Consider the following 18,817-nt stretch of genomic DNA (forward strand, 5'->3'; position numbering starts at 1 on the left):
TTTCTTTACACTGTTAGAGACATTTTAATTGTAGATGCTTACTTATCTGAGTAATGACTCCCTTGCTCTTACTCGAGCTAGCACTATAAAAAAATGCCCACCCCATATCTTCCCACATTTTTCCGCTTCCTGCGGAGAAAGGTGCATTTCTTGAAGAAACACTATATCATATTTCTACACTTAAAAAGATAAAAAACCTTACTTCTTTTTATGGGGTGCCCCAACCCATTCACATTCCACATGGAGAGAGACAATCCACTCATATTAACATTTGACATTTTGACATATAATAAAAAATAGATAGTGTGTCAAAAACAAGATTATAAAGACCACATTCCAACATTGGTGTGACCATTAAAACCTGAACATCCACCGGAACAAAACAAACAGAAAAAAGAAAAACGTGCGCATTAACCCCTCGAACGACAGCGCCAACTGGCATCCATCCCTCCAAACTCAAACAGTCCATGTACACCTACGAGGACCCCCGCAACAACTTTGCTGTCGGATTGCTCAAGTCCAGTGTTTCTATACAAATTTTGTGAGACTTTTGTGAGAATTACACAGCAAAAGATAATCTATAAAACAAACTCCAGCCAATAGGCAGAACAAACTCAAAGAGTGTGTAGATTCATCCACAGAACTGTCCCAAAGGTGTGCCACTCTGCAAAATAAACTCCGGCCACTAGGCAGAGCCAGCACAAAAACAAAAAAAAAAACATTCATTTTCCTCAGTCAAGAAAATGTTCAGTGAGCCGGTCAATTCAGCTGCAACATGAGTACCACAAAATGACTTACTCCATTGACTTTATGAAGGACATCGCTTGCTGTGGGCATGTGAATGTTTTACGGCCCTCCTTAGCATCTATTCTCAATTTGGCTGGGAATATCAGAGCAAAAGTGACCTTCCATTGATATAAAAGTTTCTTACATTCCTTGAATCGATCACGTTTCTCTCTGGGAACAAGCAAATGCTGTGGTTTTCCCAAGAAAGCTTTCTTTTACTCCTCGTCTCATGTAACACAACATCTTTATTGAATGATCTCAGAAATTTGGCCAGAATTGATCGGGGCCTGTCTCCCTCCACGGATCTCCGTGTCGGAAACCTGTGAGCTCACTCAATTTCCAACTTGTGGCCTGTTATGTCGAGCAGATTCGGAAGGAGCCCATCCAGGAATTTCATCATATCCTGACCCTCTTCGGCCTCAGGAATTCCATCAATATGGACGTTATTCTGCCAGCTACGGTTCTCCATGTCTGCTCCCAGACACACACCAAATCCTCCTTGGTTGCTAGCGGATTAGCAGATAATTCCCTCTCCGTTGACTCCAGATAACTGATCCATTTCTTGACATCCCCCACTCTTGTAACCATCTCAGAGAACTTCGCCTCCATGGCAGTGATCGATCAACGTATCACAGCGAGATCCTTCAAGTAAGCAACGACCTTCGTCACCATTGCCGACATGCCCAGCATCTCTTGCCGCATTTCACTTCCCCGTCTAAATCGGCTCCCTGGCTCACGGCCCTCTTGGGGGTATCAGCTTGAGCACGTAAGTGTCTTTTAATGTCTCCAGAGCCCTAGGATTTTGAATTCTTTGACATATTGTCCATGGATTGCTACTTTTAGCGCTTTATCTCTTCTTTGCCAAATTAAACTTGGCACGGAGCCCCTTGCACTTTTGGCGACAAGTTGTCTTATCTTACTTCGTAAAAAAACAACATCTCTTACCATGCATTTGTCGTGGCCATGCTGTCTTTGTGGAGTGTGTTAAATTATATAAAAAAAAGTGTAGGCTAGTACTTCACAATCTCTTACAGACAGGCTTCTAAGTTATAATTTTTTAACAATAGTAACTTAGGTAGCTACTGCTCATCTGGCAGGCAGGATTGTAAATAAAAACCTTAATGTACAAACCACACCCACGATTAGTTTTAGCCAATTGTCAGCGCTCTGCAACCAGACGAGATCTCCTAGGTCAATCATTTCAGAGATGTACATAAAGGAGAAATATATATATATATATATATATATATATATATATATATATATATATACAGTATATATTATATATATATATAAAAAAAAACCTTGGTGTAACAAAAACATCACTGCATTTCATCATTATTTTTAGGTGAACTAAAAGAAGCCTATTCGGCCAGTAAGAATAAATTATAATCGATAATCTAGCTGCGAGGCAATCGTGTGTGTTCCGCAACTGCTGTTGGGTCCTTGAATAACATACGAGTGAGTAAAGGCAGCCAGTGGAGTTTCAGAGGGCCCCCTAGGTTAAGGTGGTGCCCTGCATAGGGAGTTGGTGCTTTATGCAGACTGCGGAATATGCGTATAGGGAGCAGCGGACCTACCTTTCTGTAAGATAACTGTCAATCCCTCACAGAGCAATGGCTGACAACCAGCCAAACACCATACCAACAATTTTATATATTGGTATTCTTGTACAGTGAAAGCATTTGAACTTGGAATGAAGGCAAGAATTTGAAGGACAAAGTAGAGGACATCCAGTAAATTAGTGCTGCTTCTATGATCAATGCTACTTTGCAATAATGATTATGACTTACATAAGGTGATCAATCCCATCAGGGGTTGTAGGGACATTATATCGTCTCATGTATTCATGCATCTCCGGAAAGCTTTTTTTCACATAATCCTCGGCGCTGCTCTCCCGGACAGTCCCAAAGCGGAAACCTTGTGATGGGTGGTGGAGCTTAAAGAGCAAGAGGACCATTATAGTCAACCAGTAGGTATATTTTCAGCCTCTAACCAGTCACAAAATACACATCTTCCAGTCATTTTGAAATTATTTGAAATTGATAAATGCAAGTTGCTCTTACCTTGGGATCATGTATACCTGAGAGTTGCTCGTAGGTTTTTTCACCAACCATTACAGCAGCCAGATTAGCAGTGTATGTCGACAAGCAAAACAAACAGAATATGGCCCAGAGGTTCATGAGGAATCTGCTAGTCCAACACTTTGGGGGCTTAATGGCGGCAGTCCGACCAAACAAGATTGCGTAGCAAACGTTTAGAGCAGAGGAGAAAGAGAAGACTCTGTCTCTATTCCTTCCCCTTGGGGTCATCCCGAAAGGGCTTTTCCACTCATACAGGGTTATAAACAAGGCTGTGACATGCAAAGACACAAATATTCCAAGCCACATACTCCAGTGTAGGGGCCACATGAAGGCGCCAATAGGTGCAGCCGTATCCTTAGTCCTGACCAAGATTCCCAGACTTGTTGAGAAGAAGGGGCTGGTGAAGTCGATGACTTGACTGCGTGCTGAGTTGATGCTAAAGGAAGTGACGGCAAGGTGCGCTGCTCCGCTCATTAGATCTCCAACAAGGCCTGTCCAGCGCTCATTCTTGTAAGCACCATATTTTCCATCGCCTACAATGTAGAGGTCAAAATTAAACCCCATGTCCTCTGCCAGCTTCTCTAGAAGATCAATGCAATAACCATAGCAGCATTTTTTTAACTCTAAGGGCACTGTATCATTGGCACCTTGCATACCATGAAAAAGACTTTCCAACAAGGCTGTATCATTTGTTAAGGGGTCAAGGCACAACTGACCAGCCGGGCACAAACCGTCCTCATCGACATCTCGAGTGAAGACAAACGGGTGTTCAACCAGAGTGACAACACGTAAGTGTAGACGTGAGGAATGCCACCAGTCCACCCCTGACTGAGACTGTCTCTTATTCGGCCAAACGCCATAATCCATGACCACTTTGCCTTGCTTCCAGCTGCCAAGACGCATCCACATTGGTTTGCCTATTGGGTCATGTTGTAGATTCCAAATGAAGTGATAGCTTTCAGAGGTAATGGTAGATTCCTCTTGAATATTGATGTAGCCACTCAGGCCATCAAATGACGTGTTGGCCATAAATCTAAGAATCAACAGAAAAACCTTTTTTTGTTTGTTTTATTTAGATAATCCATTATCCATAAATATAACATAATAAACAACAACAACATAATCAAAATTGACCCCATTTACTTTAAATTATAAGTAGCTTGTAGCTTGGGAAGCTACCATTTCAATAGCTTCAACAACAGATTATTTTGCACTGAATATTTGTCTCACATGGAAATGTGTCACATTACAGACATTAAAGGGTTAGAGTTCACCCAAAAAAATTAAAATTCTCTCATTATTTACTCACCCATATGCCATCTAATATGTGTATGACTTTCTTTCTTCTGCAGAACACAAACAAATATTTTTAGAAGAATATCTCAACTCTGTTGGTCCATACAATGAAAGCGAATGGTGGCCAGAACTCTGAAGGTCCAAATATCATAAAAAAGGCATCATAAAAGTAATCCATACGACTCCAGTTATTAAATCAGTATCTTCTTTTCACTGTACATCTTGACAGCAGTCTCCTTGGTGATCATGATTTCAATCTCGATTCCACTTCCTATAGCGCCATCTAGCACTCTGCGAATGAGTCAAGAGCAAGGAAGTGTAATTGTGCTTGAAATCACGATTGTGAAAAAGGAGTTACAGTGGATATAAAAAAGTCTACACACCCCTGTTAAAACAGCAGGTTTTTGTGATGTAAAAAACAAAGATAAATCATTTCAGAATTTTTGCACCTTTAATGTAACAATTACAACCTATGCAATGCCACTGAAAACCAAAGTGACACATTTCAGAGAAAAGAAAAAGAAATAGAATAACCTAACTGCATAAGTGTGCACATCCCTGAACTAATACTGAGTTGAAGCACCCTTCCCTTTGATTTTATTACAGCACTCAGTCTGTTTGGATAAGAGCCTATTAGCTTGGCACATCTTGACTTGGGAATATTTTCTCACTCTTCTTTGCAAAAACATTCCAGATCTGTAATATTGCGAGGGTATCTCCTGTGTAAGGCCCTTTTCAGGTCCCCCCACAGATTTTCTATAGGATTCAGGTCTGGGCTCTGAATGGGCCATTCCAAAACATTAATAATTGTTTTGCTGGAGCCATTCTTTTGTTGATTTGGATGTGTGCTTTGGATCATTGTCATGCTGAAAGGTGAAAGATCTCTTCATTTTCAGCTTTCTAGCAGACACCAGAAGTTTCTGTGCCAAAACTGACTGGTACGTGGCGCTATTCATGATTCCCTCCACCTTCACTAAAGCCCCAGTTCCAGCTGAAGAAAAGCAGCCCCAAAGCATGATGCTGCCACCACCATGCTTCACCGTGGGTATGGTGTTCTTTTGCTGATGTGCTGTATTGTTTTTGCACCAAACATACCTTTTACAATACCGTAACACATTTTTCCACATGGTTTTGGGAGACTGGATTTAGGTTTTTGCAAAGTTTTGCAAAGGAAAAAACATCCATCAGGCTTGGATGTTTTTTCTTCAGAAAAGGCTTGCATCTTGCCACCCTGCCCCATAGCCCAGACAGATGAAGAATACAGGAGATAGTTTTCACATGTAGGGAGCAATCAGTACTTGCCAGAACGAGCTGCAGCTCCTTTAATGTTGCTGTGGGCCTCTTGACAGCCTCCCTGACCAGTTTTCTCTTTGTCTTCTTATCAGTTTTGGAGGGATGTCCTGTTCTTGATAATGTCACTGTTGTGCCATACTTTCTCAACTTGTTGATGACTGTCTTAACTGTGTTTCATGGTATATATAATGCCTTGGAATTGTTTTTGTAGCCCTTACCTGGCCGACAATGAGATCCTGTTGATGCTTTGTAAGGTCTTTGAAGCACATGGCTCTTGTAGTAGCATGCAACCAAGAAGATGTCAGAAAAATCCTACAAGGACAGCTGAGATTTATTTGGAGTTAATCAGAGTCACTTCAGGTGAAGACATGTGTGTACTATTTCACATGAGCTTGATTATTGGTTGATTCTGAACACAGCAACTTACCCAGTTATAAAAGGGTGTGCACACTTATGCAGTTAAGTTATTTTTTTTCTCTCTGAAATCTGTCACTTTGGTTCTCAGTGGCATTGCATAGATTGTCATTTTTACAGTAAAGGTGCAAAAAGTCTGATATGATTTATCTTTGTTTCATTTTTTACATCACAAAAACCTGCTGTTGTAACAGGGGTGTGTAGACTTTTTATATCCACTGTATATTTTGGTCTTTTCTCACCCAAAACCAACTGGATCACTTTAGAAGACAATGAATAAACCACTGGAGTCTTATGGATTACCTTTATGCTAACTTTATCTCTTTTTTGGAGCTTCAAAGGCCTGGCCACCATACATTTGCTTTGTGAGGACCTACAGAGCTGAAATATTCTTCTAAATATCTTTATTTGTTTTCTGCAGAAGAAAGAAAGTCATCTGGGATAGCATGAGAGTGTATAAATGATAAGAGTATTTTCATTTTGGATGAACTATCCCTTTAAATGTGTTGCTTCAACTTCCCAATGATAAACCATTGCCTGATGGGTAAGGTGTACTGCTTAGCTACTGCAGAAAACTACAAAATCTAGGAAATGTTATTACTCAGCTTTGTACTTGTCTTTCTCTGATTCTTTTTTCTCTCTTTTTTTTTTTCTTAGTGAAAGTGCAGTGTTGAAGGAAACGGTAACCCTGTTAAATCAATAATGATAGGAGTGCTGAGCATGTGAAATTTAAGCCCTGTAGCAGTTTGGTTTGTAAGTTTCCTGACAGTATATTTTTGGAGAAATCGCTTTTGATATGCTGTTTCTCTGAACACGTATGACAAAAGGCTAGTGTCATGTCTTACTGCTTTTCACAGTGGCGATTGCAGCCCTCTCTCTGCTCAACAATGTTCTCAAACAACTGCTTATTTTTTTTCTTAACACTTTTCAGAAAGAGCTTCTTTCAGCATAACTCTGCACCAGGGGTGCTCACACTCCTGTGGCCTGAGATCTACTTTTTCATAATGCTATTATAAAAATATCCCATGCACAATTTAAATATACATTGTAGTCACTGTTGTCACAATACTGAAATTTCAGCAGTCAGTACCAATACTTATTTGTTAAAAATAGTAGGTCTAATGAAATGTAACAAAACTACATAATTACAAATGTTCAAAACATAGGATGACAGGGGAAGAGTCATTTATATTCATGAGGAAATCGATACCTGATTAGTCGATTTGGTAATATTTATCAGGAAAGCGCTACCTGTTTGGTTAGAGAAACTATAATTGAAACCCTAACCGTCCCCTAAACCTAACTTTAACCAGTCAGGTAGAGCTTTCCTCATAAATATAAACGAGTCTTCCCTTGCCATCCCACATGTTGAAAATCCGTGCGCCAGGGAGTCGAAATGAGTAAGTAAAATGTGATGTTTAAGATTCTCATTATTTGTGTAGTTTCTCCAGATCCTTTCTAATAAGTGAGCCTACAAGCTTAGCTTAAAATAGCATAACGCAGCACTCCCATAGACATTCTATGGCGGTGCACTGGCGAGGACACAAGAGGCCATTCTTTTTTAATCTTCAACATGTTTTACACTAAACAATCCTTTTGAAATGTACTATGTTTGACGTTTACAACGATTATTTATGTTTTATAAGAGAAGTCACTGACTATTTTGCGACAGGTTAGTGCCCTTTACGGCTCTCCCCATTCATTTGTATGGTATCCGCAAATGGTGAATAACTGTCGTAACATGCTAGTTGGCCGTTATGCTCTCTCCTATGATAAAACCGCGGAGGTTGTTTTGTCAGTAATTACAATTATCTCTACTCCTTTTCTCTTTTGACCCGTTAACAAGATCGACCAGTGGTTGTCAGGTGTGATGTGACAAGTTTCCTGCAACAAGCAATTTGTCTGTCCACACTGAATACAAAATGGCAGCGCAAAAAGACACAATCAGACTAAACTGTTTAATCTAAAGTTATGAGAAGCAGGAATTTGGACCAGTGAGAGTTCACAGTGGGTGCACAGGACTATCTAGCGCAATACACCAGAAACTGAAACCAAGCAATCAACAAAATGTCCATTTTGTTTGTAGTGCAAAACACTACATTTGTTACATTTGTGTATTGTGAATGCAGCAATGTACTTATTCACAGTAGAGCTATCTTTAATTTTTGACAGGAATTACAACAAGGCTGTGAGGGAAAGACTTACAGTATCTTCAATGGCACTGTTGTTTAAAATGTTTTGGATTGCTCCGCTGACGAAACATTAAAAAAAAAAAAAAAAAAAATTACTTCTTCTATGAAATTTATATTTACATCCCAAATTAAACCTTACTAAATGTAAGAAAGAAAAGAGTGCTTAGGTAAGAAAAATAGAAAAAATGGATATATCCTCTAAAAGCAAGTCTTAGTTTATTGGTTGATGAAAAATCATATAATATATGATTTTTAAATATTTTACTGGAAACAAGATAAAATACTAATTAAAATAGTATTTTTTTTACTACCTGGACAGAAAGGTTCCTGATGTGAGATTTTTTGTCTCAATTTCCAGACAGTTTGTGATGCCAGGGATCAGTGCCAGCTCTGTAGACACAGTGGCAGCCGATCCCACCGCCCGTGCCACAAGCTCCAGTGCATCCTGGACAAAGTGATCCAGTGAGGGCACACCCCTATGACCATGTGCAAGAAGACCCATCGGTAGCCCATCTGTCCGCAATTCCACCACGTTTTGAGAGTCACCTATAATCCAATGGTAATCAGGTAGAATAAGACCAAACTTTGCAACAGTAGCAAAGATCCTCCTAATATCTATGATGTCACATCCAAAGGTCACTATTGTAGATGTTACATCCTTGAAGGACTCCAGTTGACCTTGCAGAGAAGTTTGAAAGTCACTTTTGGAGCTGCTGTTGGTTGATATCTTGAGAACTGTACCCAGATGAAATTTGGAGTTGTTGTGGAGCAAGAATACAAAGTCTGAAATGTTCATCTGTTGACACAAGACCAGACTTACATCATACCAGTTGTTCATGGACAACAGGGAGAAGATGAGATCCTTTTGAGGAGTTTGAGGATTCTGCATGGCCATCTGGAAATGGAGGGAGTTCTGTTGGGAAGGAAAAAAGGAGGAAATCATTACAGAGTGATTAGTGTATCTTCCTGTCTGCCAAACAGAGGCAAGGCTTTAAGTCCAAAAGATATTTATCAGAATGATTTGGCAGGCTATCTCTTTCTGTATTTACACATTCAAGTTTTGAACCAGATCTCCTCTGGGGAACAAACAGGATGTTCCACCTTTTTCCAAGTGTGTAGTTCTTTTTCTCCAGAAAACAATGAATTTAATAAAGCTTCCAGTTCAGTCCAAAGTTTAGACACACTTTACTAAATTCATGTTTCTTATGTTCTTATTTATTTATTAATTTTTTATCTAAAGGCTTATGCTTAAATGCTTGAAATTAGTTTTGTAGACAAATATGTGCCCAAATAGAATTTTTTTTTTTTTTTTTTTCAAATGGATGAGTTTCCAGATAGAGAAAGAAAAGAAGTGTGTCCAGAAGTCACGGAAACTTCCTCAATACTGTTTAACAAGCATCATGAGGATAATAGTAATAATAAAGAATGAGTAGCTGTGTTCAGACTTTTTACTGGTAGTGTACATAGAAATGCATCAATTTCAAAATATTTAAAAAGGTTGGGTATTCTGAAAATAGACAAAACAGGCCAGACTTGAGATAAACAGATATGTTTATACATTTACTTAGCATCTTAACTGGCTTTGATGTAATTTTATTTGGCTGCTTGATGTTACTCACTTTGTCCAAAGACAAAAATGCATGCAATAATCCATAATGATTTGCCTCTTTTTAACATATTTGCTAACACAGATTAGTGGGCTAGACATCTAATGCAATTGTTTGCTTTTCTAAGGACTCTGGTGATCAGCATTAGCATAAGTGTTGACGTCTGGAGTTGAAGTGTCTTGCAACAACACTCTGTGTCCAGATCACATTTCACCCCAAGTAATTTTTTTTAGAATTACACCACTTCTTGTTGCTCCCAAAAATTAGGCTTTACTTTATTTAGTTGAACATGATCAGCATGTGCTTTGATTCTGAAAGAAACCACTGCATAACATTTATTTGCCTAATTGCATGTTCTGAATGTAGCCTTCTGTGATGTGCTAAATACCTTTTTAACAACTATTCATACTGTATTTACTACATATAAGTGCATGGTTCATCCAGATGTTACTGCATTTACCAGCTTATCCAATTTCTATGCAGATGATGCACCTACTATCAAAGTTTTCCTAATTTCCACATTCTGATTTGCGGGGATTAAACTAATCAGTGTTTTTATTTATTTATGTAGGCTACTGTATACTAGTTATGATTTCTATGCTGATCAATTCATCACAAGAAAAAAAATTAAAATAAAAATAACCACTTATTTTCGCTTATTTTTTGTTGAGGCAAGTCGCTTATTTTGGACTTGTTTTTCCAGACCAGTTTCTCTTGCAAGGTCAGACAATACAACAACTGGTATTTCACCCATCCTTAACACAGAGTACTGGGATTTTAAAAAGAGTTGGTTGGTAACCATTATTTTATTTCATTATAGGTTACCATTTGGAAAGGAGGCCATGGAACGCTGGAACCGGAACAAAAAAATACTGTTTCTGCTCAGAGCTAACAAACTTTTTTAATCCCTGTTAAGCACATTTACCCCCCAATTTCTAATTATTGTAATGTGTTGGGATGCTTTTTTCCCTTTTTTTCTATTTTCATTAGATTCTCTTTACATTAGTTTAATTTTTTTACATTACATTTTTTTACTTTGTTGTAATACTATTATTTTTATATATATATAAATATTTAAAATCAGCATACATTAGTGGAAGGACAAGAAATAGTACCACAATGTTTACATATTTTACACCTTACATAATATATCATTATATTATTATCATGGTTTAGCTTATACGGTAATGAGAACCGTATTTTTTATTTTGTTGCACTACGGTGATTAGATTGTGGTTGGGGTATTGCTTAATTTTTCATGAGAATAATGTCACATTAATGGCCCTAAACTAGGCTTCATGTTCTTTATGAAAATATACTTTCTCATTTCTTTCTTTTTTATTTTGGGGTGAAATTTCGACTTGACATATTCATGAGATTCACCACTGTAGCACTCATTCCCAGTGATGAAAATTAACAATACCCATGGATTCTAATCTTGAGTTACATAAATTGTCTTTCTCAACTCTTGAATGTCAGATATTGAGAGAACTTTAATAATAATAAAATAAAATAAATAAATAAACGGTCTGATATTCATAAACATGTATTACTAAGTCTGTCAATACGATATTCTGATGATATAATAACTATTAATAACCTCACTTTTACCTGACCCCCCCCATAAAAAAATACAAGCCCCTGGGGCTGCTTTTAAGTGATGGCAGAAAACAGGCTAATCATAACTGATTAAGGAAAAGCTTTCCAGAGATTTACTTCAACATCTCTAAACAAAGACTTAGTTTCAGAAGGAATTGTCATGAAATCTAATAGACCTAACCAGCAGGAGACCAATAAGCACCACTAACGAGTTAAGCAGACACTTAGAGTTTCCTTCTATGTTATTTCCTGTGGAAGTCCCTGTTATTAAATGATTTGTAAGCTGGCATAGAGCCAGTGAGTACTGCTGTGTCATATGAAAGCACTTGAGGGTGAAAAAAGTATTGTGCATTTGCAGCAGCTTTTAAGATGAATGGTTAAAGATGGGTGATTTGATCCGCCCCAATTCTCACAGCCCTGTGAAGAGTATTTTAATGGACTTCATGTTTGTCTTGCTTACATCACAACCTTGAATCCTTTAAGTATCGACTGAATACATATTCAGAATGGTAAATTATGAAGAATGAAGGTGATAAAATAATATTGTTGTTAGGTGTTATTTTAAATGTAGATCTTTTGAGATGATATAATTTTGTCATGTAGATTTTACCTTCTTCATAGTATAGGTAATTATGTAGTATTAGATGTAGTATACGCACATCTAAAATAATGCAGATGCACAGCTACAAGTTGACATTCATAAAAATAAGTAGAGACGCTGACACACTGCTAAATGTTCCAGTTTACTGACAACATCTTCGTCAGGTCAAACACAAATTATATAGTATTCTCATGAAATCTGTCAAAACATGTCCATTTCACCCCAAATCAAAAGACATAATTATTATTATTATTAATATTATTATTTGCATGAAGACAACAAAGAATATTAAAGCCTATTAAGATTTTTTGAATTGTGACATTATTTTAATGACAATTAAGCAAAAATTCTCCCCCAAACTTATCATTATCGCAATGTGTCTTGACGTTGTTTTATTTTTGAGTCTAGTTTGTAATTCCTATAATTTCCATTATTCTTAATGGTGATTCACATAAGATTCTCTTTGTTGTGTGTATTATATTAAAACAATACTGTAATATAATGTATTTTTATTTAAATCAGCATAAAATAAAGGCAGAATGACAAATACTACAACAGTGTATAAATACTATTAGTCTATATAGTCCTAAAAAATAGACTTTATTTTCTTTAAGCACAAAATAATGTATTATTTGATTCTGATTTTTGGGGTGAAATATGACCAGGACATATTCTAGACAGCTTTTCTAAGATTCATCCTTTTAGTGAAAATGATAACTGATTACTCATACTTTTTAGAATGTAATTATATGATTTCTTCAACAGTACAAAAAATATGATTTAATATATGTGCTGCTTTATGACAGCTTTAGGGGACATTACGTTTTGTGGCGTTACTGATTACAATAATTTAAATACACTTTAGCTCAAATCTCAAGAGCCCTTTTAATGTGGAATCTCATGTTTTTTGCAATAAGCTGACAATAGTTTTACCTATGGGCACTTTAGCTGCTGATGTTTTTGTAAATGGCCAATTACTTGATCATTGAGAATGCAATCAACACTTAACACATTTTTTCATGTTTGAAATTCTTGATTTATATTAAAATATTCATGTCGATTTTTGTTTACTCATTTAGCAAATGCTTGCTGATGGTTTTAGAGTTCTCGATACATGAATGGAACTTTAAAGAGATTCTTCACCATGGAATGAAAAAATAACATCTTTATTTCCTCACTCTCACGTCGTTCAAAACCCATATAATTTGCTTTTTCTTTCTCTTATCTTTCTTCATATGGTTTTGTAATGACGTGAAGAAAAAAAAGAACATTTTCATTTTTGGGTGAAATATTCCTTTAAAAAGTGAATGGACCCAGAAACATTTGGGTTATATGACAGGCTTTGTGTTTATCTATCATCTGTGTTCAGCAGTCAGCACTGAGCAGAACCGTGAACAGGGACTATCTCATGATCTGATCAACAAGGTTCATTAACAACCCACAATACCCAAACTGACATATTGCTTTTTGGGTAGACAATAGTAAGTGATTTTGTTGTGAAAGAGAAATCTAAAGGGATAATGCTAACATGATGCATGTAAACAAAGACTTGACCAGATGATGGTGCTAACTTCTTAAGATCAGGCAGCAGATGACTTGCCCTTCAGAGTGTTTAATAAAATGTCTTTAAAACCTTGTTTTAGACAGACATGGAATTCCATATGCTCTATTTTAATTGCCCTATTTTATGTATTTGCATTACTTTAATGACAGCAGTCCAACTCAGACGGTCATCAAAAAACCTTATGTGCACTCCAGGTTCAGATAGGGATATGGAAGGTGGACATTTGATACCAGTTATTGAAACACCACATAGAATTTCTTTTTCTTTCTTTTTTTTTTTTTTTATTATTTTTTTTTTTTTTTTTTTTTTTAGCAACTGTACTGCTAAACCCAAATGTACTGATTGATGAGATATGAGACAAAAAATCTCCCTCAACTTTTCTCTATAACTATATATTATTAAACAATAAACTATGACTATTATTAAACTATTATTAAATAATATATACATATATTATCTTTAAAAAAATATTACTACTGTGTCCTGACTGCAAGAAGATGATAATTTAATAAATCCCTGAATATAGGCCTACATCTTTTATAAGGTTTCACAGCTGTGTGATTTACTATGTTAATTTGACTGAATTCATTCTTATTGAAGCTATTGCTGGAATTCTAGATTTATTCAGTGATGTATAATACATATTTCACATGATAGTGCGGTTATTTTATTTTGTATCTGACAGTATTGACACATTTCGATTGATACTCAAGGTAACAAAACACAAATTTTGTGAGCACAACAAGCTTTTGCACCAAAACATAGGTGAATACATCAGTGCTATGAATCAGTGAATGGCATCAGGCATTTATATTGTGCTACTCTGTGGTGTATACAGAATTGTTTTTCAAAAAAACCTCTTTACTGTTAAATAAACTATTTGACCATTCGTGTTTTCTTCCAATATATCCAAATGTTTCAACATGTGTCCACTAATGTTACTTGTATATAGTGCAGTGTACAAACATTGCTGCATTTATTCACATTTCTATCCAGTTTTTTTTTTTTTTTTTTTTTTTTTCAGTAATATACTGCAATTGACTCACACACTGGGTTCATGCCATGCGCCCAGTTCTAAAGCAGATCGTGAAATAATCATACGGGAGCTGTCCGTGGTGCTGAAGACGAACCATGCTGCATATTTCCAAAATAACGCATAGGCTACTAAAGCAATAAATAAATAAATAAATAAATAAAATAATTAATTTAGGAAAATATACACACCTGACTCTGGCGTTTGAATTCATTATGGACAACGCTTATAACTGGAATATGAAGCGTTGACGAAATAAATTCCAACTTTATCAATTCATCTCTGTTTTGCGGGAAAGCAATGATAGCTGAAACTCCTTGGACAATCACAGTGTGGCAAACACTTTGCAGGAACGAAACAGGATCCGCACAGGCAGGAGTAGATGATGAGGAAAACGAGAAAGCAGGTAATTCTCCAAGTCCTGCTTCCACAGCCATTACTATCTCCATGGTCAGGTTATACGGTAAAAGCCCCATCACTCGATTGAGGGTCTCTGTAGCGAGTATAACGGAGTCTCTAGGTAGGAACACAGCCTCCGTATCCACTTGTTTGAGTACTGTTTTACTTTTGGAGGCCCTGTGAGGGTCATTCACTGAGCTTTTAGTCCTAATACCCATCCAGTCATGTTCAGGTCCACTTTGTATAGTCAAATCCCACTCTTCATCCCTGCCTGCATCCCAGTCCAGGTCTCTCCCCACGAAGGAACTCTGCTTGAATACTCGCGGTTGAAGGTGCAGAGCCCCTATTCGCACCGTATGTCCGATCCTTTTCAGAATCTGACATGGTTGTGGATGCGACAGAGATGCTGGAGCGAAAAGGATTATCATCAAAACGCTTGGCGCAAGGTAGGAGATCCACACCAATCTGCCCAGCGCACCCCAATTCCAAGAGCTCGTCATTACTCCAAACAACCCTCGGATGAGCTCTGGAAACGATTGGATCCACGTCCACCTGTGCGCCCGGTGGTCCCTGCACAGAGCTGGATAGATGATGGATCACCGGTAAATCTCCTAGACGCAGCAAATTTGCGCTCCTCTCCAACGGGCTTCTGGGGGATTGCCAGAAGTGCACATGCCCAACGCGGCTCAAAACAGTCGGTGCTCATCTCAAAAGCTTTTATGGACACAATATTCCCAGTATGAAATAATCAAGTTTTAAATCAATCGTGTTTTACGCGCTCTCCAGGTGTAAATGGAGTCAATAATACGCGAAGTGACTGTAAAATCCAAAAAAGCGCTTTTGTTCTTCGGATTAATGTAAGAGAACTCCAAGCATCTGAAGATAATATTGTAGTTAGATTTTTCATATTTTCTTAATTTTTAGATGTAAATCTGCATTCCAACCTCTTTTGATCGCGAAATATCGATTGAGATAAAAATGGAGATCATTTACGCGCAAACTGGATAAAAAAAAGATAAACGAACGGTTAAATAGTGTTTGAAACATTCCCGTTTAAACAAGTTGCGCAGTGAAATTGTTGCGGTAAACTCCAACACCGGCTCTGGAATGGTCCAGATTATTGCACCGGCTGCGCTTCATGCGTTTAACTCATTCACTGCCGCACTGACACTTCTGCTGCGAAAGACAGACATCAGTCATAGATTCTGTATAAGCACAGTTAGAGGGACGTAATAAAAAAATAAAAATAATAAAAAAAAAAAAAAAATTAAAAAAAAAATCATCCATAATTTACTGATAAATGAGCGTCTCGCTATGGAATCGTATTGAACTCTGTCGCCTGTGTCGGAATCTTCACAAAGGTTCCAGCAGTTCCAGTTTTGACCAGTGGACAGAGGATTTATAAAGAACTGTTTGTTTCTAAAGCACAACATGTATAAAAAAAAAAAAAAAAAAAAAAAGGTGTGCTTTCAGTACATTTATGTATCCTTCAGTGTCTAAATGTAAAAAAATAAAAAAATAAAAAAAATAAAAATAAAAAAAGCAATTGTACACTTTACCAACAAATACCTAGGAATATGAATGCAATTGCCATGTATTTGTTGGTAGTATGGTAAATTGGGGTTCAAGCACACATAAATTGTTTTACGTTTGGATAAACATTCATATGTACAATACCAAAATATTGACAGCGTCTAAAAAATAAATAAATACAATTCTCAACCCACATATCCCATCTTAAATTTCCACCCATCTGGGGGGTGCATACCTCAGGGTTTTGGTGACCTGTGACCTCATTAAAGGGATCATGAAATGAGGAATAAAATTTTCCTTGATCTTTTGACATATAAGTGGTCATTGCACTATAAAAAAAAAAAAAAAAATAAATAAAATAAAAAAATAAGTTTCAGAACTGAAAACTTCTCCCTTTATAGAAAAATAGCTTTTGAAGGGATCCTGGACTGTTTTTGCACCCATCTGTGCTATTATATTTAATTGTTGGTCTTTTGTAAGCATGCATTTGATGGATGTCTTTGATCGTTTTGATGCGTTTCTGGCGATGTGCGGCACATTTTAAGAGCAGTACAAGTGCAACTTTTAAAAAACTTTTAAAAAAGACCAGCTTTGGCCTGTTGAAGCACCCATCCTCATCATGGAATGTATTACGTTTGCATATTCAGAACATTTCAGCATGGACTGTATGTTTACCAGGACGATTGCTTATGATCCAATCACAATATGATTCAAGCTTTGCAAAGGAACTGTTATTTGCAAAGGAACTGTTATTGAAAGATGCGGCAGTTAAACACCACCAGACCTGTAAGTAAACAATTTTATTCAAGAATTTTTCAAATGTCATGACTGTTTAATAGTTGCTGTGCTTGAGTGAACATTTTGATACATTCAGATGAAATGTGTTGGGTATACTGTACATTATGTGTTAACCCTGAAATTTAGTTTTATAAATTATAATGTGAAGCTTCTTCATTTTCTTCAGACAGAGTTTTAAATATAGCTGTATCTGAGGGGCTGCACGAAGTTAGCCAATAAGAACAGTAGGTGTTTACATTGAAGTCTTAAAGGGCCAGATAGCTTAAAATAGAGCGTTTCAGACAGAGGGCCAGAGACAGGGTGGAAAATTATCATATAGTTTCATTATCACAAAGTTTCTCCATCATGGACTGATAAATTTGATATTTTGCTTTTGTGTGTCTGTTAACACATGGAAAAATGTGCAGTATGTGTTCACTTTATGTTCAAATACCTATTTAAACTATGAGATCATCCCATGGTTTCGATATCCTTCATCTGGCCTACATGACAAGGACACCATACACATTTGATTTATTTCAAAGGCAGGGCCGATCATGGTCCCAGGAGACCCTTTGGGCACATGTGTTTATTTTCCCTGTCCATCTCAAACAAAATTATAATATTTACAAATATCATACATGAGTTGATTGCTCTAAATATCATTCAATATATATTTAAATGACTGTTGAATCAAAAGCAGCTTATGAGGACATAGAGATGCTGGCATAAATAATATGTTTGTAAAACTTGTAAGACTCGGAAAACTGTGTTTGTTTGTGGGCTAGGTTACGAAGCAACAGTCATTTATGTCATCGTTTGCTTCTCAAGTAATTTTTGTTGATGAAAATCCAAATTTCCAGTCTAAAATTGTCATTCAGTGAGATAGTAATAAAATAAAACTAGAGTCAGGTTGATTTCTACAAATCACTATCTGTTATAGATCACAAAACAAGTGTGGAATGAGTGGACAACATCTCAGTAATTCCCCTAGCATGAAATCTGCCATACAGAGGACATTAAACTCAATGTAGTCCTTCATCATGAGAGAGGTGGGCTTTCAACTGTGACAATTTAATTCTTCATTGACAACCCCCTGTTTAAATCTCATGTGCTCATTCCCCACCTATCAGACCTAATTATAAGAGCTGACCCAAGCACCAGGCATGACTGGTTGCATTATCAACTTCTAACATTCTGGTGATGCTTTATATGGAATATAACAAAATACCATTGTGACCTGTCTATACACTATAGCAGTTGTCCTCAACTGGGTGATTGCAGGTCTGTTCTGACAGAGTCACAGACAGCAGGGAAAAAAACATGCGAAAAGCATGTAACAAAATGCAAGTAAGAATATAACATGGTGTTCTTGAGCTTATTTGTTTTGCTTTCCTATCAGCTTTAAAAGTAAGAAGAAAACACTTCCATTTTGATTTAATGTTGAGGCAGACGTGATAATAGTGAAACAAGATAACAAATGACATGACAGAACTGATAACAAGATACAAGACTAAAACCATCAAAACACACGAATAAATAAACATGATGAGACATGAGGGTCACATGACAGGACGATGTGGCAGTGCGCGTCACTGTTTCCACCTGCATATTGCGGCACCGTTTCTCGGCCGGCCCA

At 37.0% G+C, this 18,817-nt stretch overlaps 1 protein-coding gene across 1 annotated transcript in view; it reads right to left on the bottom strand.

The window, feature by feature from the left end:
• LOC127432694 (glutamate receptor ionotropic, NMDA 3A-like) overlaps positions 1 to 15,368 on the bottom strand; it is a 53,157-nt gene extending 37,789 nt beyond the window's left edge. The window contains exons 1-4 of the mRNA XM_051684046.1: positions 14,661 to 15,368; positions 8,377 to 8,978; positions 2,853 to 3,903; positions 2,580 to 2,725 (exon numbers count right to left, since the gene is read on the bottom strand). Coding sequence (XP_051540006.1) covers positions 2,580 to 2,725; positions 2,853 to 3,903; positions 8,377 to 8,978; positions 14,661 to 15,368 — 2,507 coding nt within the window. The remainder of the gene's footprint in view (positions 1 to 2,579; positions 2,726 to 2,852; positions 3,904 to 8,376; positions 8,979 to 14,660) is intronic.
• Positions 15,369 to 18,817: the final 3,449 nt, after the last annotated feature.

Source organism: Myxocyprinus asiaticus, chromosome 42 (genome assembly GCF_019703515.2).
Source record: "Myxocyprinus asiaticus isolate MX2 ecotype Aquarium Trade chromosome 42, UBuf_Myxa_2, whole genome shotgun sequence".
NCBI lineage: Eukaryota > Metazoa > Chordata > Actinopteri > Cypriniformes > Catostomidae > Myxocyprinus > Myxocyprinus asiaticus.